The 18,967-nt window shown below is 52.1% G+C and overlaps 1 protein-coding gene across 3 annotated transcripts in view; it reads left to right on the top strand.

Annotated features, from left to right (window-relative positions):
• lamb2l (laminin, beta 2-like) overlaps nt 1-18,967 on the top strand; it is a 324,539-nt gene that overhangs the window by 275,335 nt on the left and 30,237 nt on the right. For all 3 annotated transcript variants that reach the window (XM_070895627.1, XM_070895626.1, XM_070895625.1), the window contains exon 29: nt 18,738-18,941. In XM_070895627.1, the coding sequence (XP_070751728.1) occupies nt 18,738-18,941 (204 nt within the window). The remainder of the gene's footprint in view (nt 1-18,737; nt 18,942-18,967) is intronic.

Below are 18,967 nucleotides of genomic sequence, written 5' to 3'. Positions count from 1 at the left end.
CAGGGGGTGCCCGGGAGTGTGTCCATATTTATGGGGGCTCCCTGGGATTGTGTCTGTATTTACAGGGATACCCCGCGAGTGTGTCAGTATTTACAGAGGTCCCTGGGAGTATGTCAGTGTTTACAGCGGTTCCCCGGGTGTTTGTCTGTATTTACTGGAGATCCCTGTGAGTGTGTCAGTATTTACAGGGTGTTCCCGCGAGTGTGTCAGTATTTACAGAGGCTCCCCGGAGTGTGTCACTATTTACAGGGTGTTCCCGAGAGTGTGTCAGTATTTGCAGGGTGTCTCCGGAATGTGTCAGTGTTTGCAGGGTGTTCCCGGGAGTGTGTCAGTCGTTGCAGGGTGATCCCAGGAGTGTGTCAGTATTTGCAGGGTGTCTCCGGAATGTGTCAGTGTTTGCAGGGTGTTCCCGGGAGTGTGTCAGTGTTTGCAGGGTGATCCCGGGAGTGTGTCTGTGTTTACAGGGTGTTCCCGGGAGTGTGTCTGTGTGTACAGTGTGTTCCCGGGAGTGTGTCAGTATTTGCAGGGTGTTCCCGGGAGTGTGTCAGTATTTACAGGGTGTTCCCGGGAGTGTGTCAGTATTTACAGGGGGCCCCTGGGACTGTTTCAGAATTTACAGTGGATCCCCGGGGAGTGTGTCAGTTTTTAGAGGGGGTTCACGGGAGTGTGTCATAATTTATAGGGGGTCCCCGGGGAGTGTGTCAGTATTTACAGGGGGTCCCCGGGGAGTTTGTCAGTATTTATAACGTGTGCGCAGGCTTGTGTCATTGTTTACAGCGGGTCCCCAGGAGTGTGTTGGTATTTACAGGGGGTCGCTGGAAGTGTGTCAGTATTTACAGTGTGTCCCTTGGAGTGCATCTGTATTTACAGGGGACCCTGGGAGTGTGTCAGTATTTACAGGGATACCCCGCGAGTGTGTCAGTATTTACAGGGATACCCCGCGAGTGTGTCAGTATTTACACGGGGTCCCTGGGAGTATGTCAGTGTTTACAGCGGTTCCCCGGGTGTTTGTCTGTATTTACTGGAGATCCCCGGGAGTGTGTCAGTATTTACAGGGTGTTCCCGGGAGTGTGTCAGTATTTACAGGGTGTTCCCGGGAGTGTGTCAGTATTTACAGGGTGTTCCCGCGAGTGTGTCAGTATTTACAGGGTGTTCCCGGGAGTGTGTCATTATTTACAGGGGTCCCTGGGAGTATGTCAGTGTTTACAGCGGTTCCCCGGGAGTTTGTCTGTATTTACTGGGGATCCCTGGGAATGTGTCTGTGTTTACAGGGTGTTCCCGGGAGTTTGATAGTATTTTCAGGGTGTTCCCGGGAGTGTGTCATTATTTACAGGGTGTTCCCGGGAGTGTGTCAGTGTTTACAGGGTGTTCCCGGGAGTGTGTCAGTATTTACAGGGGTTCCCCGGGAGTGTGTCAGTATCTGCAACATGTACGCAGGCTTGTGTCATTGTTTACAGCGGGTCCCCAGGAGTGTTTTGGTATTTACAGGGGGTCGCTGAAAGTGTGTCAGTATTTACAGGGGGTCCCCGGGAGTTTGTATGTATTTACTGGGGATCCCCGGGAATGTGTCAGTATTCACACGGGGTCCCCCGGGAGTGTGTCGGTATTTTCAGGGCGTTCCCGGGAGTGTGTCAATATTTTCAGGGTGTTCCCGGGAGTGTGTCAGTATTTACAGGGAATCCCTGGGAGTGTGTCAGTATTTACAGGGGGCCCCTGCGACTGTTTCAGAATTTACAGTGGATCCCCGGGAAGTGTGTCAGTTTTTAGAGGGGGTTCACGGGAGTGTGTCATAATTTATAGGGGGTCCCCGGGGAGTGTGTCAGTATTTACAGGGGGTCCCCGGGGAGTTTGTCAGTATTTATAACGTGTGCGCAGGCTTGTGTCATTGTTTACAGCGGGTCCCCAGGAGTGTGTTGGTATTTACAGGGGGTCGCTGGAAATGTGTCAGTATTTACAGTGTGTCCCCGGGAGTGCATCTGTATTTACAGGGGTCCCTGGGCGTGTGTCAGTATTTACAGCGGTTGCCCGGGAGTTTGTCTGTATTTACTGGGGATCCCTGGGAATATGGCAGTATTTACACGTGGTCCCCCGGGAGTGTGTCATTATTTACAAGGAGACCCCGGGAGTGTGTCGGTATTTAGAGGGGGTCGCCGGCTGTGTGTCCGTATTTACAGGGGCTCCCTGGGAGTGTGTCAGTATTTACAGAGAGACCCCGGGGAGTGTGTCAGTATTTACAGAGAGTCCCCGGGGAGTTTGTCAGTATTTATAACGTGTGCGCAGGCTTGTGTCATTGTTTACAGCGGGTCCCTAGGAGTGTGTTGGTATTTACAGGGGGTCGCTGGAAGTGTGCCAGTATTTACAGTGTGTCCCCGGGCGTGCATCTGTATTTACAGGGGTCTCTGGGAGTGTGTTGGTATTTACAGGGGGTCGCTGGAAGTGTGTCAGTATTTACAGTGTGTCCCCGGGAGTGCATCAGTATTTACAGAGCGTCCCCGGGGAGTGTGTCAGTATTTACAGAGAGTCCCCGGGGAGTGTGTCAGTGTTTACACTGTGTTCCTGGGAGTGTGTCAGTATTTACAGGGTGTTCCTGGGAGTGTGTCAGTATTTACAGGGTGTTCCCGGGAGTGTGTCAGTATTTACAGGGTGTTCCCGCGAGTGTGTCAGTATTTACAGGGTGTTCCCGGGAGTGTGTCAGTATTTACAGGGGTCCCTGGGAGTATGTCAGTGTTTACAGCGGTTCCCCGGGAGTTTGTCTGAATTTATTGGGGACCCCTGGGAATGTGTCTGTGTTTACAGGTTGTTCCCGGGAGTGTGATAGTATTTTCAGGGTGTTCCCGGGAGTGTGTCATTATTTACAGGGTGTTCCCGGGAGTGTGTCAGTATTTACAGGGGCTCCCCGGAGTGTGTCAGTGTTTGCAGGGTGTTCCCGGGAGTGTGTCAGTGTTTACAGGGTGTTCCCTGGAGTGTGTCAGTGTTTGCAGGGTGTTCCCGGGAGTGTGTCAGTATTTACAGGGGTTCCCCGGTAGTGTGTCAGTATTTGCAACGTGTGCGCAGGCTTGTGTCATTGTTTACAGCGGGTCCCCGGGAGTGTTTCGGTATTTACAGGGGGTCGCTGAAAGTGTGTCAGTATTTACAGGGGGTCCCCGGGAGTTTGTATGTATTTAGTGGGGATCCCCGGGAATGTGTCAGTATTCACACGGGGTCCCCCGGGAGTGTGTCAGTATTTACAGGGCGTCCCCGGAGTGTGCCAATATTTTCAGGGTGTTCCCGGGAGTGTGTCAATATTTTCAGGGCGTTCCCGGGAGTGTGTCAATATTTTCAGGGTGTTCCCGGGAGTGTGTCAGTATTTACAGGGGCTCCCCGGGAATGTGTCAATATTTTCAGGGTGTTCCCGGGAATGTGTCAGTATTTACAGGCTGTTCCCGGGAGTGCGTCAGTATTTACAGGGTGATCCCGGGAGTATGTCAGTGTTTTCAGTGGTTCCCCGGGAGTTTGTCTGTATTTACTGGGGATCCCTGAAAATGTGTCTGTGTTTACAGGGTGTTCCCGGGAATTTGTCAGTATTTTCAGGGTGTCCCCGGAAGTGTGTCAGTATTTACAGAGTGTTCCCGGGAGTGTGTCAGTATTTACAGGGGTCCCTCGGAGTGTGTCAGAATTCTCAGGGTGTTCCCGTGAGTGTGTCAGTATTTATAACGTGTGCGCAGGCTTGTGTCATTGTTTTCAGCGGGTCCCCGGGAGTGTTTTGGTATTTACAGGGGGTCGCTGAAAGTGTGTCAGTATTTACAGGGGGTCCCCGGGAGTTAGTATGTATTTACTGGGGATCACAGGGAATTTGGGAGTATTCACACGGGGTCCCCCGGGAGTATGTCAGTATTTACAGGGCGTCCCCGGAGTGTGTCAGCATTTACAGGGTGTTCCCGAGAATGTGTCAGTATTTATAGGGTGTTCCCGGGAGTGTATCACTATTAACAGGGGTCCCTGGGAGTATGTCAGTGTTTACAGGGTGTTCCCGGGAGTGTGTCAGTGTTTACAGGGTGTTCCCGGGAGTGTCAGTATTTACAGGGTGTTCCCGGGAGTGTGTCAGTATTTACAGAGCGTCCCCGGAGTGTGTCAGTAATTACAGGGTGTTCCCGAGAATGTGTCTGTATTTATAGGGTGTTCCCGGGATTGTATCACTATTAACAGGGGTCCCTGGGAGTATGTCAGTGTTTACAGGGTGTTCCCGGGAATGTGTCATTATTTACAGGGTGTTCCCGGGAGTGTGTCAGTATTTACAGGGGCTCCCCGGTGTGTGTCAGTGTTTGCAGGGTGTTCCCGGGAGTGTGTCAGTGTTTACAGGGTGTTCCCTGGGTGTGTCAGTGTTTGCAGGGTGTTCCCGGGAGTGTGTCAGTAGTTACAGGGGTTCCCCGGGAGTGTGTCAGTATTTGCAACGTGTGCGCAGGCTTGTGTCATTGTTTACAGCGGGTCCCCCGGAGTGTTTCGGTATTTACAGGGTGTGCTGAAAGTGTGTCAGTATTCACACGGGGTCCCCCGGGAGTGTGTCAGTATTTACAGGGCGTCCCCGGAGTGTGCCAATATTTTCAGGGTGTTCCCGGGAGTGTGTCAATATTTTCAGGGCGTTCCCGGGAGTGTGTCAATATTTTCAGGGTGTTCCCGGGAGTGTGTCAGTATTTACAGGGGCTCCCCGGGAATGTGTCAATATTTTCAGGGTGTTCCCGGGAATGTGTCAGTATTTACAGGCTGTTCCCGGGAGTGCGTCAGTATTTACAGGGTGATCCCGGGAGTATGTCAGTGTTTTCAGTGGTTCCCCGGGAGTTTGTCTGTATTTACTGGGGATCCCTGAAAATGTGTCTGTGTTTACAGGGTGTTCCCGGGAATTTGTCAGTATTTTCAGGGTGTCCCCGGAAGTGTGTCAGTATTTACAGAGTGTTCCCGGGAGTGTGTCAGTATTTACAGGGGTCCCTCGGAGTGTGTCAGAATTCTCAGGGTGTTCCCGTGAGTGTGTCAGTATTTATAACGTGTGCGCAGGCTTGTGTCATTGTTTTCAGCGGGTCCCCGGGAGTGTTTTGGTATTTACAGGGGGTCGCTGAAAGTGTGTCAGTATTTACAGGGGGTCCCCGGGAGTTAGTATGTATTTACTGGGGATCACAGGGAATTTGGGAGTATTCACACGGGGTCCCCCGGGAGTATGTCAGTATTTACAGGGCGTCCCCGGAGTGTGTCAGCATTTACAGGGTGTTCCCGAGAATGTGTCAGTATTTATAGGGTGTTCCCGGGAGTGTATCACTATTAACAGGGGTCCCTGGGAGTATGTCAGTGTTTACAGGGTGTTCCCGGGAGTGTGTCAGTGTTTACAGGGTGTTCCCGGGAGTGTCAGTATTTACAGGGTGTTCCCGGGAGTGTGTCAGTATTTACAGAGCGTCCCCGGAGTGTGTCAGTAATTACAGGGTGTTCCCGAGAATGTGTCTGTATTTATAGGGTGTTCCCGGGATTGTATCACTATTAACAGGGGTCCCTGGGAGTATGTCAGTGTTTACAGGGTGTTCCCGGGAATGTGTCATTATTTACAGGGTGTTCCCGGGAGTGTGTCAGTATTTACAGGGGCTCCCCGGTGTGTGTCAGTGTTTGCAGGGTGTTCCCGGGAGTGTGTCAGTGTTTACAGGGTGTTCCCTGGGTGTGTCAGTGTTTGCAGGGTGTTCCCGGGAGTGTGTCAGTAGTTACAGGGGTTCCCCGGGAGTGTGTCAGTATTTGCAACGTGTGCGCAGGCTTGTGTCATTGTTTACAGCGGGTCCCCCGGAGTGTTTCGGTATTTACAGGGTGTGCTGAAAGTGTGTCAGTATTCACACGGGGTCCCCCGGGAGTGTGTCAGTATTTACAGGGCGTCCCCGGAGTGTGCCAATATTTTCAGGGTGTTCCCGGGAGTGTGTCAATATTTTCAGGGCGTTCCCGGGAGTGTGTCAATATTTTCAGGGTGTTCCCGGGAGTGTGTCAGTATTTACAGGGGCTCCCCGGGAATGTGTCAATATTTTCAGGGTGTTCCCGGGAATGTGTCAGTATTTACAGGCTGTTCCCGGGAGTGCGTCAGTATTTACAGGGTGATCCCGGGAGTATGTCAGTGTTTTCAGTGGTTCCCCGGGAGTTTGTCTGTATTTACTGGGGATCCCTGAAAATGTGTCTGTGTTTACAGGGTGTTCCCGGGAATTTGTCAGTATTTTCAGGGTGTCCCCGGAAGTGTGTCAGTATTTACAGAGTGTTCCCGGGAGTGTGTCAGTATTTACAGGGGTCCCTCGGAGTGTGTCAGAATTCTCAGGGTGTTCCCGTGAGTGTGTCAGTATTTATACCGTGTGCGCAGGCTTGTGTCATTGTTTTCAGCGGGTCCCCGGGAGTGTTTTGGTATTTACAGGGGGTCGCTGAAAGTGTGTCAGTATTTACAGGGGGTCCCCGGGAGTTAGTATGTATTTACTGGGGATCACAGGGAATTTGGGAGTATTCACACGGGGTCCCCCGGGAGTATGTCAGTATTTACAGGGCGTCCCCGGAGTGTGTCAGCATTTACAGGGTGTTCCCGAGAATGTGTCAGTATTTATAGGGTGTTCCCGGGAGTGTATCACTATTAACAGGGGTCCCTGGGAGTATGTCAGTGTTTACAGGGTGTTCCCGGGAGTGTGTCAGTGTTTACAGGGTGTTCCCGGGAGTGTCAGTATTTACAGGGTGTTCCCGGGAGTGTGTCAGTATTTACAGGGCGTCCCCGGAGTGTGTCAGTAATTACAGGGTGTTCCCGAGAATGTGTCAGTATTTACAGGGTGTTCCCGGGAGTGTGTCGGTATTTACAGGGGCTCCCCGGTGTGTGTCAGTGTTTGCAGGGTGTTCCCGGGAGTGTGTCAGTGTTTACAGGGTGTTCCCTGGGTGTGTCAGTGTTTGCAGGGTGTTCCCGGGAGTGTGTCAGTAGTTACAGGGGTTCCCCGGGAGTGTGTCAGTATTTGCAACGTGTGCGCAGGCTTGTGTCATTGTTTACAGCGGGTCCCCCGGAGTGTTTCGGTATTTACAGGGTGTGCTGAAAGTGTGTCAGTATTCACACGGGGTCCCCCGGGAGTGTGTTGGTATTTACAGGGCGTCGCCGGAGTGTGCCAATATTTTCAGGGTGTTCCCGGGAGTGTGTCAATATTTTCAGGGCGTTCCCGGGAGTGTGTCAATATTTTCAGGGTGTTCCCGGGAGTGTGTCAGTATTTACAGGGCATCCCCGGAGTGCGTCAGTATTTACAGGGTGTTCATGCGAGTGTGTCAATATTTACAGGCTGTTCCCGGGAGTGCGTCAGTATTTACAGGGTGTTCCCGGGAGTATGTCAGTGTTTTCAGTGGTTACCCGGGAGTTTGTCTGTATTTACTGGGGATCCCTGAAAATGTGTCTGTGTTTACAGGGTGTTCCCGGGAATGTGTCAGTATTTTCAGGGTGTCCCCGGAAGTGTGTCAGTATTTACAGAGTGTTCCCGGGAGTGTGTCAGTATTTACAGGGGTCCCTCGGAGTGTATCAGAATTCTCAGGGTGTTCCCGTGAGTGTGTCGGTATTTATAACGTGTGCGCAGGCTTGTGTCATTGTTTTCAGCGGGTCCCCGGGAGTGTTTTGGTATTTACATGGGGTCGCTGAAAGTATGTCAGTATTTACAGGGGGTCCCCGGGAGTTAGTATGTATTTACTGGGGATCCCCGGGAATTTGGCAGTATTCACACGGGGTCCCCCGGGAGTGTGTCAGTATTTACAGGGCGTCCCCGGAGTGTGTCAGCATTTACAGGGTGTTCCCGAGAATGTGTCAGTATTATCCCTGGGAGTATGTCAGTGTTTACAGGGTGTTCCCGGGAGTGTGTCAGTGTTTACAGGGTGTTCCCGGGAGTGTCAGTATTTACAGGGTGTTCCCGGGAGTGTGTCAGTATTTACAGGGCGTCCCCGGAGTGTGTCAGTAATTACAGGGTGTTCCCGAGAATGTGTCAGTATTTATAGGGTGTTCCCGGGATTGTATCACTATTAACAGGGGTCCCTGGGAGTATGTCAGTGTTTACAGGGTGTTCCCGGGAATGTGTCAGTGTTTACAGGGTGTTCCCGGGAGTGTCAGTATTTACAGGGTGTTCCCGGGAGTGTGTCAGTATTTACAGGGCGTCCCCGGAGTGTGTCAGTAATTACAGGGTGTTCCCAGGAACGTGTCAGTATTTACAGGGTGTTCCCAGGAGTGTGTCAGTATTTACAGGGGTCCCTGGGAGTATGTCAGTGTTTACAGGGTGTTCCCAGGAGTGTGTCAATATTTTCAGGGTGTTCCCGGGAGTGTGTCAATATTTTCAGGGTGTTCCCGGGAATGTGTCAGTATTTACAGGGTGTTCCCGGGAGTGTGTCAGTATTTACAGGGTGTTCCCGGGTGTGTGTCAGTATTTTCAGGGGTCCCTGGGAGTATGTCAGTGTTTACAGCGGTTCCCCGGGAGTTTGTCTGTATTTACTGGGGATCCCTGGGAATGTGTCTGTATTTACAGGGTTTTCCCGGGAGTGTGTCAGTGGTTTAGAGGGGGTGCCCGGGAGTGTGTCCATCTTTATGCAGGCTCCCTGGGATTGTGTCAGTATTTACAGGGATACCCCGTGAGTGTGTCAGTATTTACAGGGTGTTCCCGGGAGTGTGTCAGTATTTGCAGGGTGTCTCCGGAATGTGTCAGTGTTTGCAGGGTGTTCCCGGGAGTGTGTCAGTATTTGCATGGTGTTCCCGGGAGTGTGTCAGTGTTTGCAGGGTGATCCCGGGAGTGTGTCTGTGTTTACAGGGTGAGTCCGGGAGTGTGTCAGTATTAACAGGGTGTTCCTGGGAGTGTGTCAGTATTTACAGGCGGTCCCTGGGACTGCTTCAGAATTTACAGTGGATCCCCGGGGAGTGTGTCAGTTTTTAGAGGGGGTTAACGGGAGTATGTCATAATTTATAGGGGGTCCCTGGGGAGTGTGTCAGTATTTACAGGGGGTCCCCGGGGAGTTTGTCAGTATTTATAACGTGTGCGCAGGCTTGTGTCATTGTTTACAGCGGGTCCCCAGGAGTGTGTTGGTATTTACAGGATGTCGCTGGAAGTGTGTCAGTATTTACAGTGTGTCCCCGGGAGTGCATCAGTATTTACAGAGAGTCCCCGGGGAGTGTGTCAGTATTTACAGAGAGTCCCCGGGGAGTGTATCAGTGTTTACAGTGTGTTCCTGGGAGTGTGTCAGTATTTACAGGGTGTTCCCGGGAGTGTGTCAGTATTTACAGGGTGTTCCTGGGAGTGTGTCAGTATTTACAGGGTGTTCCCGCGAGTGTGTCAGTATTTACAGGGTGTTCCCGCGAGTGTGTCAGTATTTACAGGGGTCCCTGGGAGTATGTCAGTGTTTACAGCGGTTCCCCGGGTGTTTGTCTGTATTTACTGGGGATCCCTGGAAATGTGTCTGTGTTTACAGGGTGTTCCCGGGAGTGTGATAGTATTTTCAGGGTGTTCCCGGGAGTGTGTCATTATTTACAGGGTGTTCCCGGGAGTGTGTCAGTATTTACAGGGGCTCCCCGGAGTGTGTCAGTGTTTGCAGGGTGTTCCCGGGAGTGTGTCAGTGTTTACAGGGTGTTCCCTGGAGTGTGTCAGTGTTTGCAGGGTGTTCCCGGGAGTGTGTCAGTATTTACAGGGGTTCCCCGGGAGTGTGTCAGTATTTGCAACGTGTGCGCAGGCTTGTGTCATTGTTTACAGCGGGTCCCCGGGAGTGTTTCGGTATTTACAGGGGGTCGCTGAAAGTGTGTCAGTGTTTACAGGGGGTCCCCGGGAGTTTGTATGTATTTACTGGGGATCCCCGGAAATGTGTCAGTATTCACACGGGGTCCCCCGGGAATGTGTCGGTATTTACAGGGCGTCCCCGGAGTGTGCCAATATTTTCAGGGTGTTCCCGGGAGTGTGTCAATATTTTCAGGGCGTTCCCGGGAGTGTGTCAATATTTTCAGGGTGTTCCCGGGAGTGTGTCAGTATTTACAGGGGCTCCCTGGGAATGTGTCAATATTTTCAGGGTGTTCCCGGGAATGTGTCAGTATTTACAGGGTGTTCCCGGGAGTGTGTCAGTATTTACAGGGCATCCCCGGAGTGCGTCAGTATTTACAGGTTGTTCACGCGAGTGTGTCAATATTTACAGGCTGTTCCCGGGAGTGCGTCAGTATTTACAGGGTGTTCCCGGGAGTATGTCAGTGTTTTCAGTGGTTCCCCGGGAGTTTGTCTGTATTTACTGGGGATCCCTGAAAATGTGTCTGTGTTTACAGGTTGTTCACGGGAATGTGTCAGTATTTTCAGGGTGTTCCCGGGAGCGTGTCAGTATTTTCAGGGGGTCCCCGGAAGTGTGTCAGTATTTACAGGGTGTTCCCGGGAGTGTGTCAGTATTTACAGGGTCGACCCGGAGTGTGTCAGTATTTACAGGGTGTTCCCGGGAGTGTGTCAGTATTTACAGGGTGTTCCCGGGAGTGTGTCAGTATTTACAGGGTGTTCCCGCGAGTGTGTCAGTATTTACAGGGGTCCCTGGGAGTATGTCAGTGTTTACAGCGGTTCCCCGGGAGTTTGTCTGTATTTACTGGGGATCCCTGGGAATGTGTCTGTGTTTACTGGGTGTTCCCGGGAGTGTGATAGTATTTTCAGGGTGTTCCCGGGAGTGTGTCATTATTTACAGGGTGTTCCCGGGAGTGTGTCAGTATTTACAGGGGCTCCCCGGAGTGTGTCAGTGTTTGCAGGGTGTTCCCGGGAGTGTGTCAGTATTTACAAGGGTTCCCCGGGAGTGTGTCAGAATTTGCAACCTGTGCGCAGGCTTGTGTCATTGTTTACAGTGGGTCCCTGGGAGTGTTTCGGTATTTACAGGGGGTCACTGAAAGTGTGTCAGTATTTACAGAGGGTACCCGGGAGTTTGTATGTATTTACTGGGGATCTCCGGGAATGTGTCAGTATTCACACGGGGTCCCCCGGGAGTGTGTCGGTATTTACAGGGCGTCCCGGAGTGTGCCAATATTTTCAGGGTGTTCCCGGGAGTGTGTCAATATTTTCGGGGCATTCCCGGTAGTGTGTCAATATTTTCAGGGTGTTCCCGGGAGTGTGTCAGTATTTACAGGGGCTCCCCGGGAATGTGTCAATATTTTCAGAGTGTTCCCGGGAATGTGTCAGTATTTACAGGGTGTTCCCGGGAGTGTGTCAGTATTTACAGGGCATCCCCGGAGTGCATCAGTATTTACAGGGTGTTCATGCGAGTGTGTCAATATTTACAGGCTGTTCCCGGGAGTGCGTCAGTATTTACAGGGTGTTCCCGGGAGTATGTCAGTGTTTGCAGGGTGATCCCGGGAGTGTGTCTGTGTTTACAGGGTGAGTCCGGGAGTGTGTCAGTATTTACAGGGTGTTCCTGGGAGTGTGTCAGTATTTACAGGGGGCCCCTGGGACTGCTTCAGAATTTACAGTGGATCTCCAGGGAGTGTGTCAGTATTTCAGGGGGGTTCCCGGGAGTGTGTCATAATTTATAGGTGGTCCCCGGGGAGTGTGTCATTATTTACAGGGGGTCCCCGGGAGTGTGTCAGTATGTACAGGGGGTACCTGGGGAGTGTGTCAGTCTCTACAGGGGATCCCTGGGAGTGTGTCAGTATTTACAGGGGGTCCCCGGGGAGTGTGTCAGTATTTACATGATGTCCCGAGAGTATGTCATTATTTACAGGAGGGCCCCGGGAGTGTGTCGGTATTTACAGGGGGTCCCTGGGAGTGTGTCAGTATTTACATGGGGCCCCTTTGACAGTTTCAGAATTTACAGTGGATCCCCGGGGAGTGTGTCAATATTTAGAGGGGGTTCCCGGGAGTGTGTCATAATTTATAGGGGGTCCCCGGGGAGTGTGTCAGTATTTACAGGGGCTCCCCGGGGAGTGTGTCAGTATTTACAGGGGATCCCCGGGAGTGTGTCTCTATTCACAGGGGACCCCGGGAGTGTGTCAGTATATAGAACAGGGACCCCGTGAGTGTGTCAGTATTTACAGAGGGAGTCCCCGGGAGTGTGTCGGTATTTACAGGGGGTCTCCGGGACTAAGTCCATATTTACTGGGGCTCCCTGGGAGTGTGTCAGTATTTACAGGGGTCCCCAGGGAGTATGTCAGTATTTACAGGGGGTCCCCGGGAGTGTGTCGGTATTTACAGGGGGTCTCTTGGAGTAAGTCCATATTTACAGTGGCTCCCTGCGAGTGCGTCAGTATTTACAGGGGTCCCTGGGTGTGTGTCAGTATTTACAGCGGTTCCCCGGGAGTTTGTCTGTATTTACTGGGAATCCCTGGGAATGTGTCAGTATGTACACGGGGTCCCCCGCGAGTGTGTCAGTATTTACAGAGAGTCCCCGGGGAGTGTGTCAGTGTTTACAGTGTGTTCCCGGGAGTGTGTCAGTATTTGCAGGGTGTTCCCGGGAGTGTGTCAGTATTTACAGAGAGTCCCCAGGGAGTGTGTCAGTATTTACAGGGTGTTCCCGGGAGTGTGTCAGTGTTTGCAGGGTGTTCCCGGGAGTGTGTCAGTGTTTGCAGGGTGTTCCCGGGAGTGTGTCAGTATTTGCAGGGTGATCCCGGGAGTGTGTCTGTATTTGCAGGCTGTCTCCGGAGAGTGTCAGTGTTTGCAGGGTGTTCCCGGGAGTGTGTCAGTATTTTCAGGGTGTTCCCAGGAATGTGTCAGTATTTACAGGGGCTCCCTGGGAGTGTGTCAGTATTTACAGGGTGTTCCTGCGAGTGTGTCAGTATTTACAGGGGCTCCCCGGAGTGTGTCAGTATTTACAGGGTGTTCCCGGGAGTGTGTCAGTATTTGCAGGATGTCTCCGGAATGTGTCTGTATTTGCAGACTGTTCCCGGGAATGTGTCAGTATTTACAGGGGCTCCCCGGGAATGTGTCAATATTTTCACGATGTTCCCAGGAATGTGTCAGTATTTTCAGGGTGTTCCCAGGAATGTGTCAGTATTTACAGGGGCTCTCTGGAGTGTGTCAGTAATTACAGGGTGTTCCCGGGAATGTGTCAGTATTTACAGGGTGTTCCCGGGAGTGTGCCAGTATTTACAGGGGTCTCTGGGAGTATGTCAGTGTTTACAGGGTGTTCCCAGGAGTGTGTCAATATTTTCAGGTTGTTCCCGGGAGTGTGTCAATATTTTCAGGGTGTTCCCGGGAATGTGTCAGTTTTTACAGGGTGTTCCCGGGAGTGTGTCAGTATTTTCAGGGGTCCCTGGGAGTATGTCAATGTTTACAGCGGTTCCCCGGGAGTTTGTCTGTATTTACTGGGGATCCCTGGGAATGTGTCTGTATTTACAGGGTGTTCCCGGGAGTGTGTCAGTGTTTACAGTGTGTTCCCGGGAATGTGTCAATATTTTCAGGGTGTTCCCGGGAGTGTGTCAGTGTTTACAGGTGGTGCCCGGGAGTGTGTCAGTGTTTAGAGGGGGTGCCCGGGAGTGTGTCCATCTTTATGGAGGCTCCCTGGGATTGTGTCAGTATTTACAGGGATACCCCGTGAGTGTGTCAGTATTTACAGGGTGTTCCCGGGAGTGTGTCACTATTTGCAGGCTGTCTCCGGAGTTTGTCAGTATTTACAGGTATCCCTGGGAGTATGTCAGTGTTTACAGCTGTTCCCCGGGAGTTTGTCTGTATTTACTGGGGATCCCTGGGAATGTGTCAGTATTTACTGGGTGTTCCCGTGAGTGTGTCATTATTTACAGGGGCTCCCCGGAGTGTGTCACTATTTACAGGGTGTTCCCGGGAGTGTGTCAGTATTTGCAGGGTGTCTCCGGAATGTGTCAGTGTTTGCAGGGTGTTCCCGGGAGTGTGTCAGTATTTGCATGGTGTTCCCGGGAGTGTGTCTGTGTTTACAGGGTGAGTCCGGGAGTGTGTCAGTATTTACAGGGTGTTCCTGGGAGTGTGTCAGTATTTACAGGGGGCCCCTGGGACTGCTTCATAATTTACAGTGGATCTCCGGGGAGTGTGTCAGTATTTAGAGGGGGTTTCCGGGAGTGTGTCATAATTAATAGGTGGTCCCCGGGGAGTGTGTCATTATTTACAGGGGGTCCCCGGGAGTGTGTCAGTATGTACAGGGGGTACCTGGGGAGTGTGTCAGTCTCTACAGGGGATCCCTGGGAGTGTGTCAGTATTTACAGGGGTCCCCGGGGAGTGTGTCAGTCTCTACAGGGGGTCCCCAGGAGTGCGTCAGTATTTACAGGGGGTATCTGGGTGTGTGTCAGTATTTACAGGGGGTCCCCAGGGAGTGTGTCAGAATTTACAGGTGGTCCCCGGAGTGCGTCAGTATTTACATGATGTCCCCGGGAGTATGTCATTATTTACAGGAAGGCCCCGTGAGTGTGTCGGTATTTACAGGGGGTCCCTGGGAGTGTGTCAGTATTTACATGGGGCCCCTTTGACAGTTTCAGAATTTACAGTGGATCCCCGGGGAGTGTGTCAATATTTAGAGGGGGTTCCCGGGAGTGTGTCATAATTTATAGGGGATCCCCGGGGAGTGTGTCAGTATTTACAGGGGGTCCCCGGGGAGTGTGTCAGTATTTACAGGGGGTCCCCGGGAGTGTGTCTCTATTCACAGGGGACCCCGGGAGTGTGTCAGTATATAGAACAGGGACCCCGTGAGTGTGTCAGTATTTACAGAGGGAGTCCCCGGGAGTGTGTCGGTATTTACAGGGGGTCTCTTGGAGTAAGTCCATATTTACAGTGGCTCGCTGGGATTGTGTCAGTATTTACAGGGGTTCCCCGGGAGTGTGTTGGTATTTACAGGGGGTCGCTGGAAGTGTGTCTGTATTTACAGTGTGTCCCCGGGAGTGCGTCAGTATTTACAGGGGTCCCTGGGTGTGTGTCAGTATTTACAGCGGTTCCCCGGGAGTTTGTCTGTATTTACTGGGAATCCCTGGGAATGTGACAGTATGTACACGGGGTCCCCCGGGAGTGTGTCAGTATTTACAGAGAGTCCCCGGGGAGTGTGTCAGTGTTTACAGTGTGTTCCCGGGAGTGTGTCAGTATTTACAGGGTGTTCCCGCGAGTGTGTCAGTATTTACAGAGAGTCCCCGGGGAGTGTGTCAGTATTTACAGTGTGTTCCCGGGAGTGTGTCAGTATTTGCAGAGAGTTCCCAGGGAGTGTGTCAGTATTTACAGGGTGTTCCCGGGAGTGTGTCAGTGTTTGCAGGGTGTTCCCGGGAGTGTGTCAGTGTTTGCAGGGTGTTCCCGGGAGTGTGTCAGTGTTTGCAGGGTGTTCCCGGGAGTGTGTCAGTATTTACAGAGAGTTCCCAGGGAGTGTGTCAGTATTTACAGGGTGTTCCCGGGAGTGTGTCAGTGTTTGCAGGGTGTTCCCGGGAGTGTGTCAGTGTTTGCAGGGTGTTCCCGGGAGTGTGTCAATATTTGCAGGCTGTCTCCGGAGAGTGTCAGTGTTTGCAGGGTGTTCCCGGGAGTGTGTCAGTATTTACAGGGTGTTCACGGGAGAGTGTGTCAGTATTTACAGGGTGTTCCTGGGAGTGTGTCAGTGTTTGCAGGGTGTTCCCGGGTGTGTGTCAGTATTTGCAGGCTGACTCCGGAGTGTGTCAGTGTTTGCAGGGTGTTCCCGGGAGTGTGTCAGTATTCGCAGTGTGTTCCCCGGGAGTGTGTCAGTATTTACAGGGGTTCCCCGGGAGTGTGTCAGTATTTACAGGGGCTCCCCGGGAATGTGTCAATATTTTCACGATGTTCCCAGGAATGTGTCAGTATTTTCAGGGTGTTCCCAGGAATGTGTCAGTATTTACAGGGGCTCCCTGGGAGTGTGTCAGTATTTACAGGGTGTTCCTGGGAGTGTGTCAGTATTTACAGGGTGTTCCCGCGAGTGTGTCAGTATTTACAGGGTGTTCCCGGGAGTGTGTCAGTATTTACAGGGTGTTCCTGTGAGTGTGTCAGTATTTACACGGGTCCCTGGGAGTATGTCAGTGTTTACAGCGGTTCCCCGGGAGTTTGTCTGTATTTACTGGGGATCCCTGGAAATGTGTCTGTGTTTACAGGGTGTTCCCGGGAGTGTGTTAATATTTTCAGGGTGTTCCCGGGACTGTGTCATTATTTACAGGGTGTTCCCGGGAGTGTGTCAGTATTTACAGGGGCTCCCCGGAGTGTGTCAGTGTTTACAGGGTGTTCCCGGGAGTGTGTCAGTGTTTGCAGGGTATTCCCGGGAGTGTGTCAGTATTTACAACGTGTGCGCAGGCTTGTGTCATTGTTTACAGCGGGTCCCCGGGAGTGTTTCGGTATTTACAGGGGGTCGCTGAAAGTGTGTCAGTATTTACAGGGGGTCCCCGGGAGTTTGTATGTATTTACTGGGGATCCCCGGGAATGTGTTAGTATTCACACAGGGTTCCCCGGGAGTGTGTCAGTATTTACAGGGCGTCCCCGGTGTGTGTCAGTATTTGCAGGGTGTTCCCGAGAATGTGTCAGTATTTACAGGGTGTTCCCGGGAGTGTGTCAGTCTTTACAGGAGTCCCTGGTAGTATGTCAGTGTTTACAGGGTGTTCCCGGCAGTGTGTCAATATTTTCAGGGTGTTCCCGGGAGTGTGTCAATATTTTCAGGGCGTTCCCGGGAGTGTGTCAGTATTTACAGGGCATCCCCGGAGTGCGTCAGTATTTACAGGGTGTTCCCGCGAGTGTGTCAGTATTTACAGGGGCTCCCCGGAGTGTGTCAATATTTACAGGGTGTTCCCGGGAGTCTATCAGTATTTGCAGGGTGTCTCCGGAATGTGTCAGTGTTTGCAGGGTGTTCCCGGGAGTGTGTCAGTATTTGCATGGTGTTCCCGGGAGTGTGTCAGTGTTTACAGGGTGTTTCCGGGAGTGTGTCAGTATTTGCAGGGTGTTCCCGGGAGTGTGTCAGTATTTACAGGGTGTTCCCGGGAGTGTGTCAGTATTTGCAGGGTGTTCCCGGGAGTGTGTCAGTATTTGCAGGTTGTTCCCGGGAGTGTGTCAGTATTTACAGGGTGTTCCCGGGAGTGTGTCAGTATTTACAGGGTGTTCCCGGGAGTGTGTCAGTATTTACAGGGTGTTCCCGGGAGTGTGTCAGTATTTACAGGCCTCCTGCATACAGAAAAGTTTAAAATCCATTCACCCCTCCCTCTGTAACTAGCTCCAGCCTTATAACCTCTGAGATCTCTGCGCTTCTCAAATTCTGGCCTCTTGCACATTCCAGATTTCCATCGCTCCACCATTGATGGCCCTGCCTTCAGTTGTCTGGGCCTTAAGCTCGTATTCGCTCGCTAAACTTCTCCGCATCTATCCCCCTCCTCTCCTCCTTTGTGACGCACCTTAAAACTTACCTCTTTTATCACATTTTTAGTCCCCTGAGTTCCTTCTGTGGCTCGGCATCAATTTTTGTCTGATTTTGCCTCTGTGAAATGCTCTGTGATGTTTTTCTACTTTAAAAATCGTTATAAAATGCACGTTGGTGTTTTGTATAGAAGCTCTGCTGACTTTGAGCTGTCGAATTCATGCTGCTATTCCATCTCTAGCCTTTAGATGGCAGCAGCTGACTGTGTTGCTGTGCTGGAGGAGCTGCCTTCTGTGTTAATAGGCTGGGTCCAGTCCTGCTCTGGGAAAGATTATCATATTCAGAGCGACACCATCACCAGAGTATGTCAAGAGCAGGGGCCTAGGGTTTCTGAAAAAAATCAAGTACCTTATGAGGAGCCCAGATAGAGTGGATAGTGCTATTTCCCTTAGCAGAGGGTCAACAACCAGGGAGCATAGATGTAATTTAATTGGTAGGAGGTTCAAAGGGGATTTTGGGGGTAATTTCTTCACTCGGAGGGTGGTGGGGGTCTGGAACTCACTCCCTCAAAGGGTGGTAGGGACAGAAACCCTCACCACATTTAAAAAATACTTGGATGTACACGTAAAGAGCCGTAACCTACAGAGCTACGGACCGAGAGCTGGCAAGTGGGATTAGGCTGGGTAGCCTCTTGTTTGACGGTGCGGACACGATGGGTCGAAATGGCCTCCTTCCTTGCTGCAAATTTCTATGATTCTATGGTCAGGAAAAGATTAGAAAATGAAATTGTAACGTGGATTGTAAACACGTTTAAATGTCCAGAGTCTTGAATCATTTAGAATTTAACTATTTTAGTGAAACGTTCGTTGCTTCCTGCTTTACATTCACAGAATTTCACAGCACACAGGAAGGCCATTCAATTCGTCCCACTCCCCCTGCTCTTTCCCCACAGCCCTGTAAATGTTTCCCCTTCAAGCATTTCTCCAGTGTCAGCCTCGAATTTTGTGCTCAAGTCTCTGGAGTGGGATTTGAAAACATGATCTACTGCCTCAGTGGCGAGAGAGGTAGAGAGATTGCTGCCCACTGAGCCATGTTCCCTCCCTCACTGTGTGCCTCGCCTCGCGGTCCCTCCCTCGCTGTGTGCCTCGCCTCGCGGTCCTTCCCTCACTGTGTGCCTCGCCTCGCGGTCCCTCCCTCGCTGTGTGCCTCGCCTCGCGGTCCTTCCCTCGCTGTGTGCCTCGCCTCGCGGTCCTTCCCTCACTGTGTGCCTCGCCTCGCGGTCCCTCCCTCGCTGTGTGCCTCGCCTCGCGGTCCTTCCCTCACTGTGTGCCTCGCCTCGCGGTCCCTCCCTCGCTGTGTGCCTCGCCGCGCGGTCCCTCCCTCGCTGTGTGCCTCGCACTGCATTCCCTCCATGTGGGACGCCACTTTCACCGCATTTAACACCTCACCCACTCGTCTCTCTGCAGGTGTGTGGATCGTCCGGTGAGCAGAGCTGCAGCGAGGACCCGTGTGGGGGCGCCAACTGCCGCGATGACTCGGGGAGCCGCTTGTGTGGCGGGGAGGACTGCACCGGAGCCCTCTCTCTGTCCACGGAGGCGCTACGGAGCGCGGAGAATTCCACCATCGCCCTCGAGGATGCTCAACACCAGCTCAACACCGTCTCTCAACGGGTAGGTGAGCAGGGTGGGGGGGGGCG

Source organism: Pristiophorus japonicus, chromosome 12 (assembly GCF_044704955.1).
Source record: "Pristiophorus japonicus isolate sPriJap1 chromosome 12, sPriJap1.hap1, whole genome shotgun sequence".
NCBI lineage: Eukaryota > Metazoa > Chordata > Chondrichthyes > Pristiophoridae > Pristiophorus > Pristiophorus japonicus.
This window is presented reverse-complemented; position numbering and strand designations above follow the sequence as displayed.